A 24,290-nucleotide genomic window follows, 5' to 3' on the forward strand; every position below is an offset into this window, starting at 1 on the left:
TTGGTGATAACCTCCATTTCCATTTTCCTTACAACATTTTTACCATATTTTCCCCCAATAATATGTATTTTAATAATTTAATGATCTATGAATATTTTAATTGAGGGAGCAGACCTGAGTTACTATCAATGCCAATTTCTCAAAAACAAAACAAAACAAAACAAAAGGCCAGATATTTCTGTTTCTATGAGCAATGTTGAATTAACATATAAAATCTTATCAGAAGACCACAAAGGAGACTGTTCAGGTCTCTCAAACATCTTCAAATATGGACAAAACCACAATGATAAGCTGGCTTAACCCATCACTCAGATAATGTTCTTCTATATCCTATCACTTTTAGGAGGTTGAGAGTAGACCATAATTGTAAAAAAAATTTAAAATGTTTTAGGTTGGGAAAGATTGCTCCTTTCTATCTAAAATTTGTTCAGAATATCCATTTGAGGCTTAGGTTGAAGGCACTTTTGTCCTCTTAACCAAAATATCCTGCCTAAAAACAAAGATATCAGAAAATTAGGTAGTTTGGTTAAAAACCCATATCTGGCTCGGCAGGCTCTTCAGAATGGGGATGGAACCTATTTTCTTGTTTCATCTGGGCACTCTTGACTACCGCTGAAAGTGGACAACAATCCCTTATCAGAATCTTTCTTTTACAGTTTGTGTTGCAGAGTTTAGATGTGTCATTTCTAGAATCTGCTGCTGCATCAAATGATCCAACAATGGAAAGGTGATCCATCAAAAAAACAAAACAAAACACAACAGAAACAACTGACTTTTGTGGATGATGAGACAATGACTTGATATGTGATTGTGACACCTCAAAACACTTGTGAAAATCTGGATTGATCATGCCTCCAGTTAAAAATGGTCTATCCTACTGTTTCCCTTATTGGGGAGACTGAGGCTAAAACCACCAACCCCAAAGAGGTTAATGCCTATATATGAACATTATATTATTTTATTGTCCTTATTCAAAATAACTACATTCTTTATTGCCAATTACAGAGATTTCTCAAAAGCCTATCGCTTCTTCAATAGAAAGCATGAACAGACAAGAGTATGCCCTAAGAATCGTTAAAACTCTCACCTTAAAATCCACGCTACTTCCACCAATTCTACACTCCTAAGCTATCACATCATGATTTTTGTCCAATTCAATCAAACTCCTAAATTGAAAGATTTGCCATAAACCAAATTCAAAATCTCAATAAATCCTAACTTATACTTCTTCCCCTTCCCAAAACAACCAAAGTTCAGTAAAGGTGGCATTTTCCCCTCACCTTGAGAAGGAATAAATTGAGCAATGTCTTGTCAAAATATTGGGGAGCCAGGGCACCTGTGTGGCTCAGTCAGTTAAGCGTCTGACTTCAGCTCGTCATGATTTCATGGGTTGTGAGTTCTAGCCCTGTGTCTGGCTCTGTGCTGACAGCTCACAGCCTGGAGCCTGCTTCAGATTCTTTGTCTCCCTCTATCTCTGCCTCTCCCCCCCACTCATGCTCTGCTGCTCTCTCAAAAATAAACATTAAAAAATAAAAAAAAAAAAGATTGGGGAGCCAGCATGTGACATATCATAGTACCACTCAAATCTACTAATTATTGAGACAAATCTTGGTCTTACATAAGTTACCCAAGCATACTAAAAGGTCTGGTTATAGAAAAGATAGTCCTCCTAATAATAAGAAATCCACAATTCCACTATAAATTTTTGGAAATTTTGATTAATAAGATAGGAATCAGAACATAAATACAAGAGGCCTGATGCTATAGAACACCTGATAAAATGATGCTATTAAAAATTTACACTCCAACGAATAGAAACTCTGTAGTTGTTTTTAGTGTGTATAGTCAAAATTTAATTTGTTATAATAGTGTGAATGTTCATTATTATTTCTCTCTTTTCTGCCTCAGGCATTGTAGAAAATTATGTTTCATGTCAGTGCTTATTTTTCTTATTGGTGAATAGTTTTAAATACTTAAGTATTCTACTTCTTCAGAAGAAAAAACAGCATTTGCTTTCTTAATTACTTGTTCGTTTTGACAGTGACAGCTGATGTTGTTGGCATTATTCAAGCAATTGTACAGAGATGTCACCACATAATTGTAAGAGGCCATGAAATTTTATATTGAGACACATATTTCCTTTCTAATTGCTCTAGAAAAACCACGCTGAGTGAAAGAAATATTTTCCTTTGACGGTATCCTCTAATGAACTTGGGCCATTGAGTGCCCTTTTGCACTGCACAAGACAGTTTATAACAGTATGAAATGCTACAATAGCAGGTTACAAGTAAATTCTATGACTTCATCAAAATTGTTGTCACTTAATATTGAATTAGGTTAGAATGCATAAACATTTCTCAGCTACAGTTGATTAGATTTTGAGAACTGTTCCATCTAAAAGGTTCTTTATAGCTAAAGCAATCCTCCTGAAGTATAGGACAGTGTGACAGGCAAAAAAAACAGAGGCATTTTTAAATCCACAAATACAAATGATTCCCTCTGTTGGCAGCTATATTAAAAAATAAAATAATTTATTGCAGTTGTGTGTACTAAATGTAGCTAGTCAACTTCCTATTAACAGGCCTGTTTCTACTACAAAATGACTTAATGACCTTGAACAAGACCTTTAAATTCCTGAATATCCACGGGGAGCAGAAGCAGTAGGGGCTTTACTTCATAATATCGGATATTCTCTTCCAGTTGGGTCCATTAAGTACCCCATTTAACACAGTGAACTGAATATGGAAAATAATTCACCCAGGTGAATGTCATATCTTGAACAATAAGTTGATATTTTAAAAATGGGAATTGAAAACTATCCAGTTAATGAATTAATCAATTGGTCAATTAATGAACTGGTCAACCAGAAACAATAAATAAAAACTATTAAAATTTTGAAATATCTATCCTGAAAATAAGCATAACTATTAATTCTATAGTTTTGTGTTTATGTAATAGCATGATCCCTATATGCTATCAATAGATCATAAATAATTTATTACTTTTTCAAGGATGACAATTAACAAACCTTTATACACAGCTCTCTTTATAGCCACTCATTTGCAAGAACTTAGGGAAAGAATATGGGGGAAAATATATAAATTACATAAAAAGTATTTTAAAATACATTCAAATTTTTTAGAATATGGAATCCCTATGAAATGATACTTTCAGGACAGTAAAAAGTTTATGAAGAACTGAGGAATTCTTCCTCTTAACATTTTAAAGGTTAAAAAGACACAATTCAGATAGATATGTTTCCAAAGTGAATTACATAGTTGTCCATCTTATCACAGTATATAGAATATATATTTTTTTTTCTTTATGAATCAGGGCTATGATGTTAATTTTTAAAAATGCAGTGAAGTAGTATATTGCAATACAGTAATGCCTATGACCTACTGAAACAGATGGAGATGTCTGTTCCTACATTAAATGAACACACACTGTTACACTTCATGACTTTGTCTACTTTTCAAAGCTCTTTGCCTTTTCCCTTGCTTTTTGGGTACTTACTGGTCCTTATTTTTCACCATTTTCAGCATGCCTGGTTGAAGCAACACTCTTCTCCTTTATAAGACATTACTATGATTTTCAGTGGCTTATGAAAAATATGTAACTGAATGTATTAAAACTGTATGTAAAATTAGAAGCAGCTAGGTCTAGAAAGATAGTGAAAAGAACTTGTCATTTAACATTAAGATCAGGATTAATATTGGCTGTGTGAACTTCAATAAGTTTTTAACCACAGAGTATTTGCTTCTTTCACTGTACTCAGGATATATTAACACCTATTTCAGAGTGTTATTGTGATAATGTGATGAGATAACATATTTGAAATACCGTGTAAACTGTAAAGCTGAATACAAATGTATGCTAGGATTACTATCATCATTATCAGAACAAGATTGCCATCTAATGGTCACCAAGCAGAAAACAGGTACTCCAATCTCTAAAGCAGAAATAAAAAGACAAATAGCACCAGCAGATGAAACCCATTAAATGACAACTAATGTCAAAATTGTATCCTCACTACAGTATTACCCAACACTGTCTTTTGAGAGAACATTTCACACCTCCATTATAACTTCTGTTTCTAAAAACTAAACATCATTGAGACCTTTGTAAAGTGAAAAGAGAGGGTGGACATCAAGTCACAACAGTATCATTTAAACCCGAGTTCTGTCACTTACTAGTTCTGTGACCTTGGATCAAAAACAGTGCTCTTCTGGGTCTCCATTGCTTCATCTATGAAGTGAAAATAGTAATACTTTCTAGAGAGTTGTTAGGATTAAAAGTGATAATCCAAAGAGTTTATAAAAAATTAAAGGTTAAAAAAGAGCAAAGCAAGAAACAACGAAACACTTAGACCAATATTTGACACGACACAGATTCTTCAGTAAACCAATATAAGTTAATTTCAGCTTCTTACATGAAGTCAAAGGCAAATGTATATAAGTGATGGCCATAACAAGAAAAGCTAATAGAAAGAGAGTCAGTTTGTTTGTTTGTTTGTTTTTACAAGATGGCGGCAGAACAGGAGGACCCTAGGCTAGTCTAGACCCACAAACACAACTAGATAACTATGAAATCATCACTCCAGAAATTTACCTGAAGACTGATAGAACAAACTCCACAACTAAAGACAGAAAAGAGGCCACAATGAAGAAGGTAGGAAAAGCAGAGACATGGTCTTGGGGAGAAAGGGACTGTGGGTGCTACAGAGGGGAGGGGGCCATTGTCACAGAGAAGAGCAAGAGAAAGAAGAACCCACAGGGAATGAACATGGAGAACATTTCTCCAAAGCCATTGGCCTGGAAAATGTGAGGGGCTGAATCTCATGAGTTCTTTTAACCAGCAGGGATTATTAAAATCTGGAGTTTAAAGGTTAGTGGGCTTGACTGGGATAGAGCCCAGAGGGCATTGCCTTGCTCCCAGAGAGAAGGCAGACAATCAACCTGGGGTCAGTGTGGAAAGAGCAACATGAAGAGTACCTGGGGCACACAGTGGGGAGATTATTTATTCTTCTCAGAGTGGATTCCTGAGAGGCAATGTCCATGTCACTCATGGAACCAAGGAGCAGGCAGGCACCATTCTCCTTCCCTGCCCTTCAGCATAAACACAGAGCCATGTGAGCAATGCTGTGCAACACCAACACTGACTAACTAACTTGCTTACACCAAGTTCCACCCTCCCTGTGCTCTAGTGGGGCTGTCCTTCTCAGTCAAGCTTGCTTCAGTTCCAGTGCAGCAGCCTCCTCCCCCAGAAGACCAACAGAAACCTCTGTGCACATCATGTCTCCTGACCATAGAGTACTGCAAGGCCTGAGTTCTGGTGGAGTTGGTGTCAGGTCTCACTTTATAAGCAGACCAGGGCACACCTAGTTAAACTAGACACATTCAGGCCAGGAATCACAAACTGCCCATAGCAGGCAAGGAGAGCCTCTACAGGCAACTAGCCTGAAGGATAGAGCAGCCAAAACACAACAGGAGAGCACATGCAGCACACACCAGAGATACTCCCTGAAGCCCAGGCCCTGGGCACTATATGACTGCTTCTTCATAAAGTCCTTATTCTCAGGAGTGGGAAACATAACAGGCTTTTCTAACACAGAAAAGGCGGCAGAGACTTGGAAAAAAATGCCAAAACAGAGGAATTTATCTCAAATGAGAGAAGAAGGCCACAGCCAGAGATCTAAGCAAAACAGATAAAAGTGATATGCCTGATGGAGAATTTAAAGCAACAATCATAAGGATACTCACTGGACTTGAGAAAATACTAGAACACAGCACTGAGACCCTTACAACAGAGATAAAAGAATTAAAAAATAATCAGAGATGAAAAGTATAATAAATGAGATTAGAAACATGCCTGATGCAATGAACAACAGGCTGGAAGAAGCAGAGGAATAAATTTGTGACCTGGAAGACAAAATAATGGAAAATAATGAAACTGAACAAAAGAGAGAATTAAAAATTATACAATAGGAGAACAGACTTAGGGAACTCAGTGACTCCATCAAATGTGAGTCCCAGAAGAAGACGAAGATAAGAAAGGAAGTAGAAAAATTATTTGGAGAAATAATAGCTGAAAATATCCTTAATCTGAGGAAGGAAACAGATATCCAGAACCAGGAGGCATGGAGAACTACCATCAAAATCAACAACAGCAGGCCAACACCAAGACATATTGTAATTATATTTGCAAAATATAGCGACAAAGAAAAAATATTAAAAGCAGGAAAGACAAAAGAAGTCCTTAACTTACAGGGAAAAACCCACAGGCTAGCTGTAGATTTCTCAACAGAAACTTGGTAAGCCAATAGGGAGTGACATGATATATTCAAAGTGCTTAAAATGAAAAATCGACAGCCAAGAATACTCTATCCAGCAAGACTACCATTCAGAATAGAAGGCAAGATAAAGTTTCCCATACAAACAAAAAATTAAAGGAGTTTATGACCACTAATCCAGCCCTACAAGAAATAATTAAAGGGGACTCTGAGTGCAAGGGAGACCAAAAGTGACAAAGAAAAGGATCGAAGATAATCTTCAGAAACAATGACAAAATTAGCAATTAAATGGCAATAAATACATATCTATCAATAATTACTTTGAATGTAAATGGACTAAACACTCCAATCAAAAAAGACTGGGTGTCAGAATGAATTAAAAAATAAAATAAAAAACAAGACACATCTATATACTACCTACAAGGGGCTCACTTCAGACATAAAGATACCTGCAGATTGAAAGTGAGAGGGTGGAGAAACCTTTCTCACAAAATGTATGTCAAAAGATAGAGCAGCAATAATATTGGAGAAACCAGACTTTTTGTTCTTGTATTGGTTTTATTCTGCTTTGGTATCAGGGTAATACTGGCCTCATGGAATGATTTTGAATGGGTTCCCTCTATTCCAGTATTTATACAATTTTGATAAAGATTCTCAGTAATTATTATTTGTTTAGTATTTGGTAGAATTCACCAATGAAACCATTTGGTCTTGGGATTTTCTGTGCTGGGAGATTTTTCATTCCTAATTTAACTTTCATTCTTGTTATTGGTCTAAGAAGATTTCCTACTTCTTGGATTCAAGATTTATGATTGAATCTTGGTAACTAGTGTGTTTTTAGGAATTATCTGGGGTCTTTTCTAACTCATCTGATTTGTTGGTATATAATTGTTTATAGTAATCTGTTATCTCACTATGTGGTTATCTGTTGTACTTTTTTCTCTTCCACTTCTCATTTTGGTTTATGAGTCTTTTTTCTTTCCCATAGTTAATCTAGTTAAAGCATTGTCAATTTTGTTATTTTTTTCTTTTTCAAAACTGGACATTACTTTCAATGTTATGTTATTGCTTACTCTAGTGACTATTTTATTTATTTCTGATTTTTCTTTATTTCATTCTTTTTCTAAATTTCAGATAAGTTTCTTCTTTTCTAGTTCCTTGTGGTATAATGTTAAGTTGTTTATTTAATTTTTTTTTTTCTTAATACAAGCATTTACAGCATAAATTTCACTCTAACATCTGCTTTGCTACATCCCATAAGTTTTGGAATATTATGTTTACTTTTACTTGTGTTTTGAGACATATTTTGATTTTTCATTTGATTTATTTGGCCCATTGCTTGTGCAGTAGTGTGTTAATATTTACATATTAAATATTTACATTGTAGAAAAATGTGATCTATCCATATCACGGAATGTTAATTGATCATAAAGAAGGAATGGAGTACTTATATATATACTACAACATGAATAAACCTTGAAAACATTATGCTTAGGAAAGAAAGCCCATCACAAAACAGCAATATTGTATGATTCTATTGATATGTCCAGAAGAGGCAAATCTTTAAAGACAGAAAGTGGCTTAGTGATGGCCTGGAGTTGGAAGTGTGGTGAATGATGAGTCCCTGCTAATGGATACAGCTTCTTTTTGGCATGACAAAAATGTTCTAAACTTATATTGTGACGATATAGGCACAACTCTGCAAATATATTGAAAACCACTGAATTGTATAACTTAAATGGGTTAACTGAAGGGTACATGAATTATATCTCAGTATTTTTTTCTCTTCTCAATAAAGAGTGATAAAGTGTACAATAGGAAGGAAATGAAAAAAAAAATCTCAAATCAAATTATTTTTTTGGAATGTTCAAAGAAGAAAAAAGGAAAAAGTGAGCCAGTTTAAAACAAAAGCTTCTATATAGTTGTAATTTTAAAACTGTATATGAATTTCTATTAGTCAAAAGAATCATAATTATTAACATGGAGCTGCAGAGCCAGAAAAACTTTGGATCCAGTTGAGACATCTACTGTCTGTGGTATTTTATTACGCAAAGCTGCAATTTTCTTAAATGTGAAAGAATTATTTTCCTCACTGAATTGGCACAAAGACTCCATAACTGGTATTTATTATTCCTTTATTATTTTATTTAATGCTATAATTGCATAAGTTTGAAGTATGGTAGCCACAAAATTAATTGCATGTGTTGTGGCATTCTATACATAAAATGTGAGAAATACCATACTTAAAAATGTGGTTGAGATCTTTCGCTAATAGAGACTGGAAAAAAAAAATCACCAAAATTGGCAAGATTGGGTTCCTATTAATCCAGATTTGTAGCTACTGTGTAATACTTCCAAAATTAAGTATCACATGTTTCTCAGCTTTATATAATCATATTGAAGATAATTCACGCACACTTTTCCTGACCCAGACATATCAAAGCTTGTAAAAACTTATGGTTAATTTTTATAGTTTTCCCTATGTGGATGTTGTTGCAATTTGTACATTACTATTCATATGAGCAAAGCCACTAGGGTTTCATCTCAGCTCTGCTGTGCTATTATCCATTAAAAATTAATAACAAAAATTACCTCCTTAATTAATAGGCACAGGAGGAGTTCCTAACTCACAGCAGAATTTTATATTGCTTGTTCATCAAACTCAAAATTATTTAGCGACTACCTAATTAATTCCTAATTGATATCATTGGGCCATTACTTCTCCACTTACATCTGGACATATACCAAGAGATACTGCCCTAGGTGTTTTTATGTATAAGGTCCAAAATAACTAACAAAACAACATAAATTCTTTTTCATTCAATTATCCAAATGACTATTGCATTGTTTTATCAAACAGTGATAAATAAGTAAAATATATTTTCAATTGGGTAAATCATCTGCAAATTATAAAGATCAAACTTAAGACAAAGCAGAACCTAAGGGCTTCGTCTCTGAACATTAATGATTTTGATTAATAAGTTTTAAATTATTTAATACAGTAAATTTATTATTTCTCTAGAATTACTATTTTAAATATGTTGTGGTATTTTGGACACATGACTAATACCTGGGGGGAAAAATGTTTCCATGCATTTAAATGCATTGGTTTTAACACAAAGAAATTTACCACCTGTCATAAGCAAGGTACCTTAATTATTTTAAATAATACTAACAAAACATCACTTAAAATGTTACACAGAATTTAGATAAAAAAAATAAAATCAGAAAGCAAATTTTAAAACAACATATAATCATGATGAAGCATTAAGAAACTAAGGACTATAAAAAATAACCAATGATTCAATAAACTCTATGATAAGGAATTTAAGAAGTCAAGAGAACGAACTGGGCTTCTATTTTATTCTAGATGACTGGAAGGGCACTTTACATATAAATATGTCTCCCATTTAGGTAGGATGATATTTTGAGATAGCTTTATTGTCATTTTACCAATGAAAAAAACTTTGTTTAGGAAAATTCAGTCTCTTGCCCAAGGTCACTATGGTACAGCTGGAATGCTAACTTGGCTATGTCTTGTCTCCAAAGTGCCTGCTCTCTTTTGATATTAATTTGTCATTTCTTTAATTCAAATGGGACTTTAAGATGCAATTTCCTCTCAGAGAGTTATTGTGAACATTAACTTGAGACAACTTAGGGGGAAAAAAAAAAAGCATAGCTCATTATAGGCATTCAGTTTTCCTTTCCATTAACTTAAATTTCCAGCTACTACTTGCTAAAACTGACATACAGCCAACTCATAGTAGCCAAGAAATGAATTGGAAAACAGCATTTTCATGAGTACGTGCCCTACAGGTAACACCAAAAGGTGTTTTAACTTTAACTTACTTAATTATGATGCTTCACTGTCAAATTAGTCAGGTGCATTTTCCCCATTATTATTTGAAGATAATACTATTAATAGTCTAAATAGAAATGCGACCTTATTCTAGTTTACTGTGGAAAAGAACAGCTACAGATTAAATGTTCTGAAACCAAAACTCAAACTCTTACTCTTACTTCTTTATCGAACACTATGCGCTATCCAGTATTTAACTGGCTTTGTGATAACTATTTGTAGAAAAGTTACTTTATTTAGTCACATAAGGGTAACACTTGGCAAGCTGTTCATTTTGGAGGACTCCCCAGGAAGTAACACTGCTTCACAATAGATATTCTATTGGGCTTTATCGTAATTACATTAAAATAAGATGAGGAAAAATGCTTGACAACGTTTACCTCAACTATTTCCAATGTTAAAACTGCCCGAGGAATGTTAACTATGTACAAGGAACTGAATTTTGTCTCTGGGTTAGGCAAGATCCTCATAAAATTCCTAGTTTTTGTTACACTGATGTGTCACCATTTAGAACTGCTCCTACTGAATTGGCAGGGTGATGCCACTAGCTTGTACTAAAAGGAGTTGCTGAGGAAATTGTTCTGATATCGATCATTTATATCTTATGAAGACACGTGAGCAAAATGTCTTTCAGTTCTTTAGTAACAAAAATTCCTTCAGTTAATAAAATGCATTGACTGGTTGACTGAATAAATGATGGTACAAAGTTTTAATTATGCAACTGGTTGTATTTCTTTCTTCACATATGCTAGTAAAGCATTCTAAGTAACATTTTCTATTCACTATGGTGATACTAGTATACATTTTGTGTGCCACCCTCACCTGTAGCTTCATCTTATTGTTCATATCATCTTTTATCATTATTCTATTTTCCTCAAATGATTACTTTGCAAGATGCTTCCATGTGTAGAAAAAAAATCCTCCACACAAACAGGTAAAACCATATAAAGAAATATTAGGCAAAAATATATTACTGGTATTTTTCTTTTGACAGACTGTACAGTTCATAACATGTTTCACTGTAAGGAAAGTTTTAAGGTCATTAATTTGAGTCTTAGAGACATTAAATGCTAGTAAATTTTGTTGGTACTTTTCTTCCCCCCAAAGGACTGTTGAGGTATATCTAATCAATATCACTGCTAAAATCTTTCATGATTTGATTTGAGGCAAAACCACCACCATACCAGTGAATAAGAGAGTGAGAAGAAATATAAAAAGTGAAAACGGTCACAAAATTATCTTTTAATTAAGATATAAATGTCAGCATATTTTTTTAATCAAAACTGTGTATGGCCATGTTTGCACTATAAATAATTTATTAAGTAAAAAACAATAAATATAATATTTTACCACGGGGAAATGAATGCCTAGCGTTAAACAAATTGATAATCCTGTATTTGAAACATGAAACATATTAATTATTTATTAAAAATATTTTCCAGAAAAGTAATTTAAGCATTAATTCAAGAAAATATGATTAAAAACACCTGGAAGGCTTATCCATAGGCTTTTTAATCTGAAAGTTTAGCTTTTATATTAGAATTTAGAAAGATAAAGTTAGATAATGCCAAGATCAAAGTAAATTATCAGAACAGTTGATTTTTTTTCCTCAAGGCAAGTCTCCTTTTGAGAATTCACTTTGAATTCATATACCTTTCCTTCATTGAAACTGTCCTTTCTTACTTTCATTAATAATATCCACTTACTGCACTATAAAACACATACTTCATTTGTAGTATTATCTATACTACCTCTCCCTTTAGGAAGGGAGTGTGTTTTAATTTAGGACTCCATATATACATTAATATATTTAAAGAATTTGTGGAACTTTTCCAAATTGTCCACTGCACTGGTCAAAACACACTTTTTAAAACCTAAGTGTAAATTTACAATTCACTTTTAGATGAAAATACAAATAGCAAAGAATGAAATAAAAAGCATATGAAAAGATCTCCAAAATTATTATGACTACTAATAAATAGCCATCTTTATCAAGGCAGGTACAGTCATAAGCACAAAATTCAATAACAACAAGATGAAATATACAGACACATCTAACCATGCAAGTACATGGACATTTCTATAACAAAACTTTGAACCACACAACTCAAATTGTTTTGTTTTGTTTTGTTTTCTGGTTTGTTTGTGCCGTTCTGATTATTTTAATTGCTTGGTTGATATACTTTAGTTCATATCCCTAATACTACAAGTAGTACATCAACTAACAATGATTAATATTATATGAATATTAACTGTGTACACTCATTATGCATTCTACTAACATTAGAATGTCTCTTTGCATGTTAAATCACTCAATGTGAGCACTGTCCAATATATACATGTTGAAAAAAAAAAGTGCAAGGAATTTTTTTTTATTTCAGAGTTTCAAACTCTGTGTGGTAAATAGATTTCCTAATTAAAGTGTTTGATTTTCTGTAGAAAAAAATAAAATGATTGAGGTTTACTAATTTTTGTTTGTATTTTTTAATCCTTTTTTACTCACTATATACATGGCCAAAGATTTCTGGCTGTATTAAATAAAATCACATTAATAGATAGCAATTGAGCATCTACTATATACAAATTACTATAGTAAAAGGGACAGCAGAAATTCTGCACTTTCTATTTATGAGGATTTCTCTAGTCTTTGCAAATTTAACCATTAATAATTATATGTTAAGTTGAATAAAATTTATAAATGTCACACATGAAAATTACTAAAAATATTTGACTGAATATTTTCAAAATAAAAATATTTCTCTGGGGTTTTACAAAAATCATCTTGGCCATTATATTAACCCTTACTATAAATTGCTATAAATCTGTGCTTTAATAGGACTCTAGAGCCAAAAATTGAAATGTTTTACTCTAACAAATTTTTTTAAACCCTCCAATGATCTTCACTAATGTAAATAACAGAATTTAAAGGTATCATTATTTTAGTTTCCAGACTTTTAAAAATAACTTTTATTTAAATCATCATTTTAAAATGATTAGCATTAATGAGCTTTTTATCAATATCAGTTATCAATGAGCTTCTTATATGCTGAGAAGACCTTTAATTATGTTGCTTAAAAAAATAAACTGTATCACCTATTCAAGCAGAAATTCATTCTGAGCTAATGTGCATCAACAGACAGTTGTGACTTTTTTCAAACCCTACAATATGACATCCAAAGTGAAATAGATTTTCAAAAAATATTTTAGTAAATAACATTCAACACACCCAAGTTACTCTAAGGAGTATTTCATTTATCAGAATTGTACTTCAAGTATGCAAAATGACATCATTTACTTTATAAAAAGGTGGTTGACTCCATTGATTCAAAGGGTACTCTAGTATTGGCTTTAACCAAGTTATCTACATCCTGAAGTAGACTCAGGACATTTACGGTTTTTAACATATCATTCTTTTATTTACAATAAAGTATATAACACTCATTACTTTATAAAACAAGAAATTTAGATTTAAAAATATTTGTTTTTAGGAGCACCTAGATGGCTCTGGCGGTTAAGTGTCCAACCCCTGATTTCATCTCAAGTCATGATCTCACGGTTTCTTCAGTTTGAGCACCACACTGTCAATGTGGAGCCTGCTCGAGATTCTTTCTCTCTCTCCCTCTCTCTCTACCCTTCCTCACCTCCCTTTCTCTGAAAATAAAAAAAAAATAAACTTTTGGAATGCTGGGTGGCTCATTCGGTTAAGAGTCTGGCTCTTGATTTCAGCTTAGGTCATGATTTCATGGTTCATGGGTTCCAGCCCGTATCAGGCTCTGTGTGACAGTGCAGAGCTTGCTTGGGATTCTCTCTCTCCTTCCCCTCTCTCTGCCCCTCACTGCTACATGCTCTCTCTCTCTCTCTCAAAAATAAATAAAAACATTAAAAAACTTATTAATTACAAATATAACGTTTGTTTTTGTTCCCAAGCAAATAAATTGAGCTAAGTCACACTTTGCTCTTTATCACAATTGCCTACCAAACATAACTAAGATCACTACATTATCTATTATTCTTTTTAATTATTAGTTTTATTTTTTATTTTGAAAATCTTTAAAAATGCAAAACACAGAGAAAATATTATAATTAATACATGAACCTTTCACCTCAAACACCTACTGCTCTGCTTTGATAATTTTCAACAACTTTTCAACTTTGTTTTATCTATTCCCTCTTCCATCCATGCGTGTTGGCAAAGTATATCCCAGATATCATGTTGTCTCAACCACATGCATCTCTCTAAAGTTTTCTTTAAAAAATAAAACAAAACAAAAATGTTCAATACCCAACAAAATGAAAACATATTTCTATAATAATTTATTCATTTCTCAAATTTCTGATTGACCAAGAAATATACTTTTATAGTGTTTTAAATTTTTCAAGAAATGTGCCAACAAAGATGTCACATGGCATTTGCCTGTTTTTGTCTTTTTTTTTTTTAAGTTTATTTATCTATTTTGAGAAAGAGTGAGCACAAGCAGGAAAGGGGCAGAGAGAAGGAGAGAAGGAGAGAAGGAAGGAAGGAGAGAGAGAATCCTAAGCAAGCTTCACACCATCAGCACAGAGCTGCATTTGGGGACAAACTCACAAACTGCAAGACCATGATCTGAGCAGAAATCACGAGTCAGACACTTAACAGATTGAGCCACCCAGGCACCCCTGCATTTGCCTCTTTAAAGCTACAACACCTCTCCCATTTTTATCATGCACTTTATTTGTTTAAAGAACCAGACCATTATCCTGTAGAATTCCTCACTTCTCATATTTGGTTGCTGGCAATTTCATCATGCTATTTAACATTCACTGTCCCCCACCCCCATCCCAATATTTCCTATAAAATCACAATTTATTAGAAAGAATTGAGTAGAATGAAGTACTTGTGGGCAGGAGTGGTGTTACTATGTACTTCTCCAGGCATTGCATTAAGAGAGACAAAATGTCTAGTTGTTCACTTTTAGGGATGTTAGTGATCAGTGAATTTAGGTATTACCAGTCTAATCTAACACTACAAAATTCTCATTAACAACATATCCTGACAGCCATGCCATGCACATACAGACATTTTCATTATTCTTTAAATGACTGCTTAGTATACCACTGTATATTTAACAAATGTCCTATTGAAGAATATTTGTTATTACAAATATTTTGTAATGAAGAGTTGTTTGCATACATTATATGTTTCAGTGTTTTAGGATTAAATTTCTAGAAGTTGGATAGTTGAATCTAAAAGCAAATGCATATATAGTTTTGCTAAATACTGACAAATTTCCCTCCAAGAGGGTGTACATTTTCACTGTATGTAATTCTTTTAAGATACATACACATAAATGACAAAATTGTGTATTGTATCTGTATAAAAGTGAGAAAAATCTGCATTTTTTTAAAAGAGTATCTGTCAAATCAACTGCTGGAAGAATGTTTTAAAAAATGATTATTCTAAATTCATATTCAAACAAAAAATTTTTAAGTAGCTTCTTTTGATATTAGCCTACAATACAGAGTAATGAAATATAAACATTGTAAAATTTAAAATATAAGCATTGCCTTCTTTTGATAATTTTTAATGTATTATCTATAATATAAAAATAGTGCATAAACAAAAAAAATTATAATCTTAGACATTATGTCTAATTCCAAAAAGTTAAAAAGAAGGACACTGAAATCCAATCTGTTGATTTTCTCAAATGTATGCAGTAAGACTAAGATTTTAAAGTTTCAGTTTAATGTTATTTCTACTTTAATTTGAAAATGACTACATTAAAGGTGTTAAAAGCAATATTACAAAAGTAAGTAAGAGCTGGTCTTTGTACTCAAATATCTAAATTTGAATATACAATTAATTCTTATAACTTACTTCAACAGGATTAATTTTTGTATTTGAAGACATGGCAATTTATGCTTTGATATAAACTTAAAGTATTACAAATATAATGGGCTCCCTTCTTAATTCATTCAACATGAATTTATCTCATACTACAATTCTGTGTATTTATGTGTTTATGAGTGTATGTTTGTGGCTGCCATTGGCAGTTATTAATTTTGAGGTCAACTTTATTGTATCAACATTAACCTATGCAGGGGCGCCTGGGTGGCTCAGTCGGTTGGGCGTCCGACTTCAGCTCAGGTCATGATCTCGGGGTCCGTGAGTTCGAGCCCCGCATCAGGCTCTGTGCTGACTGCTCAGAGCCTGGAGCATGTTTCGGATTCTGTGTCTCCCTCTCTCTCTGACCCTGCCCCATTCATGCTCTCTCTCTGTCTCAAAAATAAATAAACATTAAAAAAAAATTAAAAAAAACATTAACCTATGCAATTATTACTGGAGTGGCTAAGATTTTGAAGAGTAAACCTTGATCTGCAAAACTTCCATTTGATTATATAAAATAAATGAAAAATGGGATTATAATTGTTTTTGTTTTCCTTCAGAAAGAGAAAATATTAACTTTTCCATTATGTGTTAAATTATAATTTCCTTCTTTGAAATGTCTTAATAGGTTTTTTCTTATTTTATAATTATCTTCCCACTGGATTTATATTTCATAACAGATTTTAAGATCACCAGAATCATGTGTCTATGGTACCTAGCATGTGCCTTGCACATATAATATACAAAACTGGAGATGGAAAAGACTGAGTGCATCCTAAATAATATGAAGTTTATCAATGAAAGCTAAGTGAGTAGGATCAAAATTGTATGTTATGGTGCATTTAGCACTCACCTGAAGGATGAAGATTCTGCTCCTCTAAAAATTCCAGATCAAGCATTAGATCATCTTCATCCAGTTCACAAGATCCCAAATTATTCAAAACATCCTGAAGAAACAGCAAAATCAATAGTTAGAGACCAAAACACTGAAAAATTGAGGAAATACCCACATACAAATGCCATGAAGAAAAAAAAAAATAGAAATGAAAAGTTTTAGCTGAATCCCAGAAATCATTTGACTATCCCATAGGCTTTAACATTATCAGCCCAATAAAAAATTCCAAACATTATTATAAAAATCTTAACTCTCACTAAAACTCCTAAAGAGAATATAAAGGCTTTTCAAATGTATAGAAGTTTGTAAACTGAAACTTAAGATTATTTTTTTATATTTATCTTTCAAATCTGAATAACATTCTTCTGATACATTTAATGAACTGTTTCTCAAACAAATTTGTATACAGTGCCAACCATGAGATATTAATTTAGACCATACTTGGAAGTGAAGATCCAGTTACCATTTCCTAATCATTTGTTTAAGATTGGGAGAGATGAACAGAAGAAATAAATGTCAATAAGATTAAAAATTAATTATTGACTTTCATAATGCTATAAACATTAGAGCTAGATTACATGTTTCTTTTCTTTTCTCCTCTCAGAGGGAAAACAGAAGGGTATATAGAGAAGTTTTGAGGGGAAACAGTGATGTGCAGAGGTAGGAATTCTTGAGGGAGGTACGTATACAGATGAGTAGTGACTATATTAAGAAAAAGCAGTATTAAAAATTAGATTGAAATTTTAAAAAAGTATGTTTTATACTTTTGTACAAATGTACACGACGCTACATGTAGTAAATGACACCACATCTTAGACAACTTTTTCTACTAATTTGAATGATACCATAATTTAAGTTTAAAGAACTAAATACACATTAAGGAAAGCCCAGTTATATTGTCAAATGAACACTGAACACCTTAGTTCTGGGGATTGAAAGTAAGGACACTCTAGCTTTTAAATAAATTACTCTCACTGTAAAGAAAAAAAAGAATTAAACATCATTAAACTTTAGAATCATGTGTTATCTGTGAATAGAGCACAATAAAGTTTCAAAAGTGATAAATATCCCCAAATACAACTGCTTCTCTCCACAAATGAAAGTTATAAAAACTCATTATTCATTGCATTATGTTGAATTCTATTTTATCTATATTAATTACAAGGTAACTAGTAATTTAAACTATAAGATAATCAACTGTTTACTGGTAGTTTTATGACATACTGTGGCAGGAATAGTCTACTGAGAATAAGTTACTTATTTATATAGCATCAAAAGATGATATAAGATACAGGCAACGAAAGATAAGCTGTCTTCCTCAAAAAATACAAAAGAGAGTATTAAAACAACAAAAGAAGCATAATTCAAGTTGAATGTGGATAAGAAAGGGAGATTTGGTAAAGACACTAGTATTAATGTCTATTAAGCACTATCTAAATGAAGGAATCAATGTGCGAGTCCAGAGTAATTTAAAAAAAAAAAAATTGTTTCATAGTGAAAATGTAGTGCTTTACTAGCTTCAAATTAGTCTAAATAATTTTAGTCTTATATTTTGAATTTCATTGAATAATATTATAGTCTTGTTTCTATCCAAAATTCATATGCTGAAGTACTAAGACCCAGTATCTTACAATGTGATTGACGTGTTTGGACACAGAACCCTTAAAGAAAATATTATAGTTAAATCAGGTTGCATGGATGGGCCCTAATCCAATATGACTAAGTGCTCTTATAAGAAGAGAATATTAGGACTCAGGAAACACAAACAGAAGGACAATCATGTGAGGACACAAGAGGGAACCATCTGTAGGCCAAGGAGAGAGAATTCAGGAGAAAACAAATCTGCCTACACTGTGATCTTGGATTTTCATCCTACAGAAATGGTAAGAAAGTAATTTTCTATTGTTTAAGCCACCTAAAAACACCACCTCTGTGGTATTTTGTTATGGCAGCCCCAGCAAACTAATACTGCCAACAACATTTAGAAAACAATGAAAGTTGGAACAAAGAAAGAAAAGAAAGAAATGAGTGCCTTATAGATGACTGTCACCTTTTTGCTGTTGTTACACCCAGTAAGGACTGGCGTAACAGTAGGATTCTATGGTTTGCACAGCATTTCCCTCTCCTACTTGGAACTGCACTGCCCAACCCACATAGCTAGGGTACCAGAAGAAGGTACCAGGTGTTTACATGAGTCAAACTCCTGTCTCTGGTGGATGATCGAAGATGGGACATCATAACCAAACTTACTGACAATTTTACTGTACAAATGAGAAAAGTTTCTGTTTGGTGATAGATATCGCAAGTAGCAAAATGATGTCATCACAGAGGCTTTGGGATTCATTATATAGCTATGACCATTCTAAGTCTACTTGAAAATTTTTAAAAATGTCATAGTAGCAGGTATTCTGGCTCCTGGTTCTAGGAATTCCAGAGGTCCAAAGGCATACGTGATCTTTTCAAGGTTGAATTTTAAATTTTGAATTTTGAGGAGTGCCTGGATGGCTCAGTCAGTTAAGTGTCTGTCTTCAGCTCAGGTTATGATCTCACTGTCTGTGAGTTTGATCCCCGTGTCAGGCTCTGTGCTGCCAGCTTGGAGCCTGGAGTCTGCTTTAGATTCTGTGTCTCCCTCTCTGCCCCTCCTCCACTCGTGCTTTGTCTCTCCCTCTCTCTCTCTCTCAATCTCTCTCTCAAAAATAAACATTAAAAAAAAATTAAACTTTGAAAGTTAATACATCCATCAAAAGTTTGACAAATAAATTTTTTAAAGAAGTGTTTTTTTTGTTTCTGTTTTTTTTTTTTAACAAGAAAATATTTTTAAAATTTTTAAATGTTTTATTTTTGAGAGAAAGAGAGAGAGACAGTGCGAGCAGGGTAGAGGCAGAGAGAGAGACACACACAGAATCTGAAGCAGGTTCCAGACTCTGAGCTGTCAGTACAGAGCCTGTTTCTGGGCTCGAACTCAGGAACCGTGAGATCATGACCTGAGCCAAAGTCAGACGCTTAACAAACTGAGCCACAAGGAAATATTTAAAAACCCTGTCCTACATTTAAGAAAGTAACACCAAGAAACAGGCACCCCCACAAGGAAATATTTAAAAACCCTGTCCTACATTTAAGAAAGTAACACCAAGAAAGTGAACAAATAAAATTTGGAAAACTTAACTGCATTGTTCCAATTTTATTCACATTTTGTAAGTGACCCTTGACATTTGGACTAGGATGGGTCTATTTGCCACCAATCTAGATGAATTGCTCTTAAATCTCCTAATTCTAAATAGCCTTGCATTGATATCTTGCTTACAAAGCACTCCTGTTAATGTAGTGGAGTCTTTGAAGCTGGTAAAATCTCATAATCAAAGAAGAGAAAATGCAGCAACATGATATGTTTGAGAAGAAAATCAATGTGAATTCATAAACCTAAAAATAATATGTTTTCCTGATTTCTCCTTAAAAGAGACCAACCACAGCAGCAATACTTTTGCCCCCAGCCAGCACTTACAGGCAAACCAGATACTCACTGCTCAGTATCCACCAACAAAGAACTAGGGCTCCTTAGGTATTAAGGAAAGGGGGAAAAAGGAAAGAAAAATATAGAATAATTCTGTTTCATTCTTTTGTTGCCAGAAAACAAGTTTCATCTAACCAAAAAAAAAGTCAGAGGCAGTTTTGAAAGGCTAAGGAAAGCAATCTAAACGGCTTCTCCCTGGCTAATCTCTGACATATGAACATGAAAATATATATATGTGGCTCAATTAAACAGCTTGAATCTGTTGAAGGTTAAGAGTTCATAATACTTAAACAGAATTGTTGATATGAGGGGCATAACGAGGCACTCATACTGGGTTAAATTTTAAGTAAGTGATGAATCACTAAATTCCACTACTGAAACTAGTATTACACTATATGTTAACTAACTGGAATTTAAATTAAAACCTGACCAGAAATAAATAAATAAATAAATAAATAAATAAATAAACAAACAAACAAACAAATAAATAAAAGATAAAAACGGAGAGGGAGGCAAACCATATGAGACTCTTAAATACAGAGAACAAACTGCAGAATGCTAGAGGGAGGTGGGTGGGGGGATGGGTTAAATGGGTGATGAGCATTAAGGAAGGCACGTTTAGGATGAGCACTAGGTGTCATATGTAAGAGATAAACCACTGGGTTCTACTCCTGAATTCAAGACTACACTGTATATTAACTAACTTGAAGTTAAATTAAATATATATATATAATATTTATATACATATATATAATATAAATATAAATTTTTTATAAAATATAAAAATTATATATATAGAGAGAGACACTTGAAACATTTTTTAAAAAAGTTGCTCATAATATACACAAAAGGTACATACAGAGAAAAGTATCTTTAATTTCTATTGTCTTCAATAAATAGTTAATATACAGGTATTTTGTTTTTCTGATTATATGTATGTTTATAATAAGACATGTATTTCTTTCCATTAGTGAAAGGAAAGACCTGCAAACATCAAAGTAGTAACATCAAAATTCTGTACCAGAAACAGAAAAGATTGATCACCACTTATGGTCACACATAATAACCAAGTGGAAAAGAAGTCCAGCAGTTAATTAACACTAGTGATCATACCCCACATCTAACAGAGCAGAACTGTGTGTTTGAAACATGCGATAAATTAGTGGAATAAACAGAAGTGGTAACTAAGCAGAAATAGTCTCGCATCTCCTAAAAGATAAAAAGTTAGGTAGCTCTACATAATGAAGATATACTAATGAAAGTGCATGAGTTTTTAATAACATTCATACACCAGACCTATATATCATAATAACAGGGAAATTGTTTTGTAGCACAAGCAGTTTGGACTTAAAAAACAAATCATTTTGTGAGGAAACACCAATATTGCACAAAATTAAAAACTAGGCTTGAACTCTAAATAAAGGCATAAGGGCATAAAACAAGTAGATTTTAATTGTAAAAAGAAAGTCCAACCTGATGGCTAATATCCTTATTTGAACCATCTCTGAATATACAGCAAATTCCAATGCAATGACTAGACAAAAAATTTTCTAATAAAAAACCCAGAATTTGTAAATCTAAGAGATAACTTTCTTTTTCTTCTAATTCTAGCATGGTTACTGAATCTTAGGAAAGCTTCCGATATCTTTGAAATAGTCTCAGATATCTTTGAAATCCTAGGGAAATAGGAAAATTTCCACATCAGCAACGTAAAAGAAGAAAAAAAGATATCCCTAGTATTAGCACACTAGTAACCAGTTTAAAGATAAACATATGACAGGCTTTGGGATTATTGTAATGTGTGTATGTGTGTGTGTGTGTGTGTGTGTGTGTGTGTGTGTGTGTGTGTGTGTATTTTTTTTTTTTTTTTAAGTGGCTAAAGCATTTAAGATAAATTGTCATGTTTGGGGCCCCTGGGTGGCTCAGTTGGTTAAGCGTCCAACTTCAGCTCAGGTCATGATCTCACAGTCTGTGTGTGAGTTCAAGCCCCGCGTCAGGGCTTTTTTTTAAAAAAGATAAATTGTCATGTTAGATTTGGTATTTTAATAACTCATCAGGAAGAATTATATAAAATTTAAACCAGTGTTAAAAGGCCATGGAAAATGTAATTTAATCCATAGTCTATTTTATTGGTATATAACATTCATGTGGGTAGTTTGAAAAGAATTGATTGTTTAATTGCAATAAAATACTAATTATTTATTAAATTCACAATATTAATAAACTGGATATTAAATCAAGCACAATTACTACTAGGTATTCTCTAAATAGACATTTAAAAATCGATCAATAGCACTGATTACTCAGGTAATCTGCCAAATGACTTTGACCCATTAAAAGTAAACTAAAAAATTTTTAAGGAAGTAATTCAAAAATTAATCTTCTAAACCCTAGGGATATAACAACGAACCGAACAGAGCATAGTTTCTTTCCTCATAGACCTTACAGATAACGGTATTCTAGTAAAGAATACCATTTTTTTAAATAAATAAAGTAGGTTTTTTTTTTTTTTAAAACATCAATCTCCTGTGTTTGGTTAGTGTGAAGCAATTCTCTAGAGCCTTGTTGCTATTGGCTGAAATACTAAAATTGAATTTTCAAAGTTACTAAGTTGAAAAAACAAGCTGTGATCATACATTAATATGAAACCAATCCATTAAACACACTCTAAAATAATCCTTTAGCATTACTTTATTGCAATAAAGATAATAATTATGATCCTGCTAAAAATAAAGCTGAGACATGTCACTACACAAGGAAGCACTGCTTTAAAAAGAAAGAATTCCATCAAAGGAGATTATTAAATTATTAACACATTCTTTAATTGTGGCATTATGAAGATGTCATTAATTGCATGTTTATACTGCTGTATTTTAGTCAAAGGATTATCCAAATAGGCTTAAGTTCTCTAAAGTTGCAAGATGCAAGATATGGCACCCTGGACTGGACTTTCATAGCTGTTTACAAAATATGTAATTGACATAGAACTGCTCTGATCATTACTTGATCTAAAAGTGAAGAGATAACTATGCAAATTAAAAAGGCATTGTTAATCTGGTATGCATTCTTCTTTTAATCATCTTCCATTATAAGCAGCATTGTCTAGAAGATACATATAATTCTCCAATATTCTAATCATAGAAGTTTCCCAATATTAACCAAAAGGAAAATATTATTTTATTATCAAAAATGTACGATGTAACAATTGTAGAAGGCCTCAGTCAAATTTCCCTGTGTGAACCTAGTAATACATTTTGAGATTTGCCTTACAATTAATTATATTTGCATTTATTCAGCAAAAATGATTAGAGCCACTAACTTCGCAAGTGTCTTTAAATAATTCCTATTATCCCCAAAAGATAAATCACACAAGTTATAAAAAAATGAGAAGTGTAAAAGTGGTGAGGTACACACATCATCAAAAACAGGCATCAGAATAGGATGGGTACTCATAATTTTATGAGTTAAGCACTTACATATGCACATCTATATATGCAATGAAAACGAAAAGAAAATACACTAATACATGCGTATGTTTTCAACAATATGATTCCACTATTTTTTCGAAAGAGAAATTAACACAATAATATTCTATAACTCCTGCTCTGAGGATAGTTATTTGATTTTGATTTTTCTGATTGGGTAAAGAAAGCACACTCAATCATTATGATAGAATTACCTTCACCTTTCAACACAGCAGCTGTGAAATATTTCTAAACACAGCTTGCTCTTTGTTAGGTATAGTTTTACTGTATGAATTTATGTAGTTCAAAATATATTTTTAATAAATATTTTCAAAAATGTCTTAATTCTATCAACACTTATTCATAAGACTTCCCATAAGTCCAAAGACATACATTTTGCAAATGC

The 24,290-nt window shown here is 32.7% G+C and overlaps 1 protein-coding gene across 5 annotated transcripts in view; it reads right to left on the minus strand.

Moving 5' to 3' along the window:
* Positions 1-24,290, minus strand: part of CCSER1 (coiled-coil serine rich protein 1) — an 845,941-nt gene that overhangs the window by 593,248 nt on the left and 228,403 nt on the right. For all 5 annotated transcript variants that reach the window (XM_042935884.1, XM_042935885.1, XM_042935887.1 and 2 more), the window contains exon 4: positions 16,868-16,961. In XM_042935884.1, the coding sequence (XP_042791818.1) occupies positions 16,868-16,961 (94 nt within the window). The remainder of the gene's footprint in view (positions 1-16,867; positions 16,962-24,290) is intronic.

The sequence above is a fragment of the Panthera leo genome, chromosome B1 (assembly GCF_018350215.1).
Source record: "Panthera leo isolate Ple1 chromosome B1, P.leo_Ple1_pat1.1, whole genome shotgun sequence".
Classification (NCBI taxonomy): domain Eukaryota; kingdom Metazoa; phylum Chordata; class Mammalia; order Carnivora; family Felidae; genus Panthera; species Panthera leo.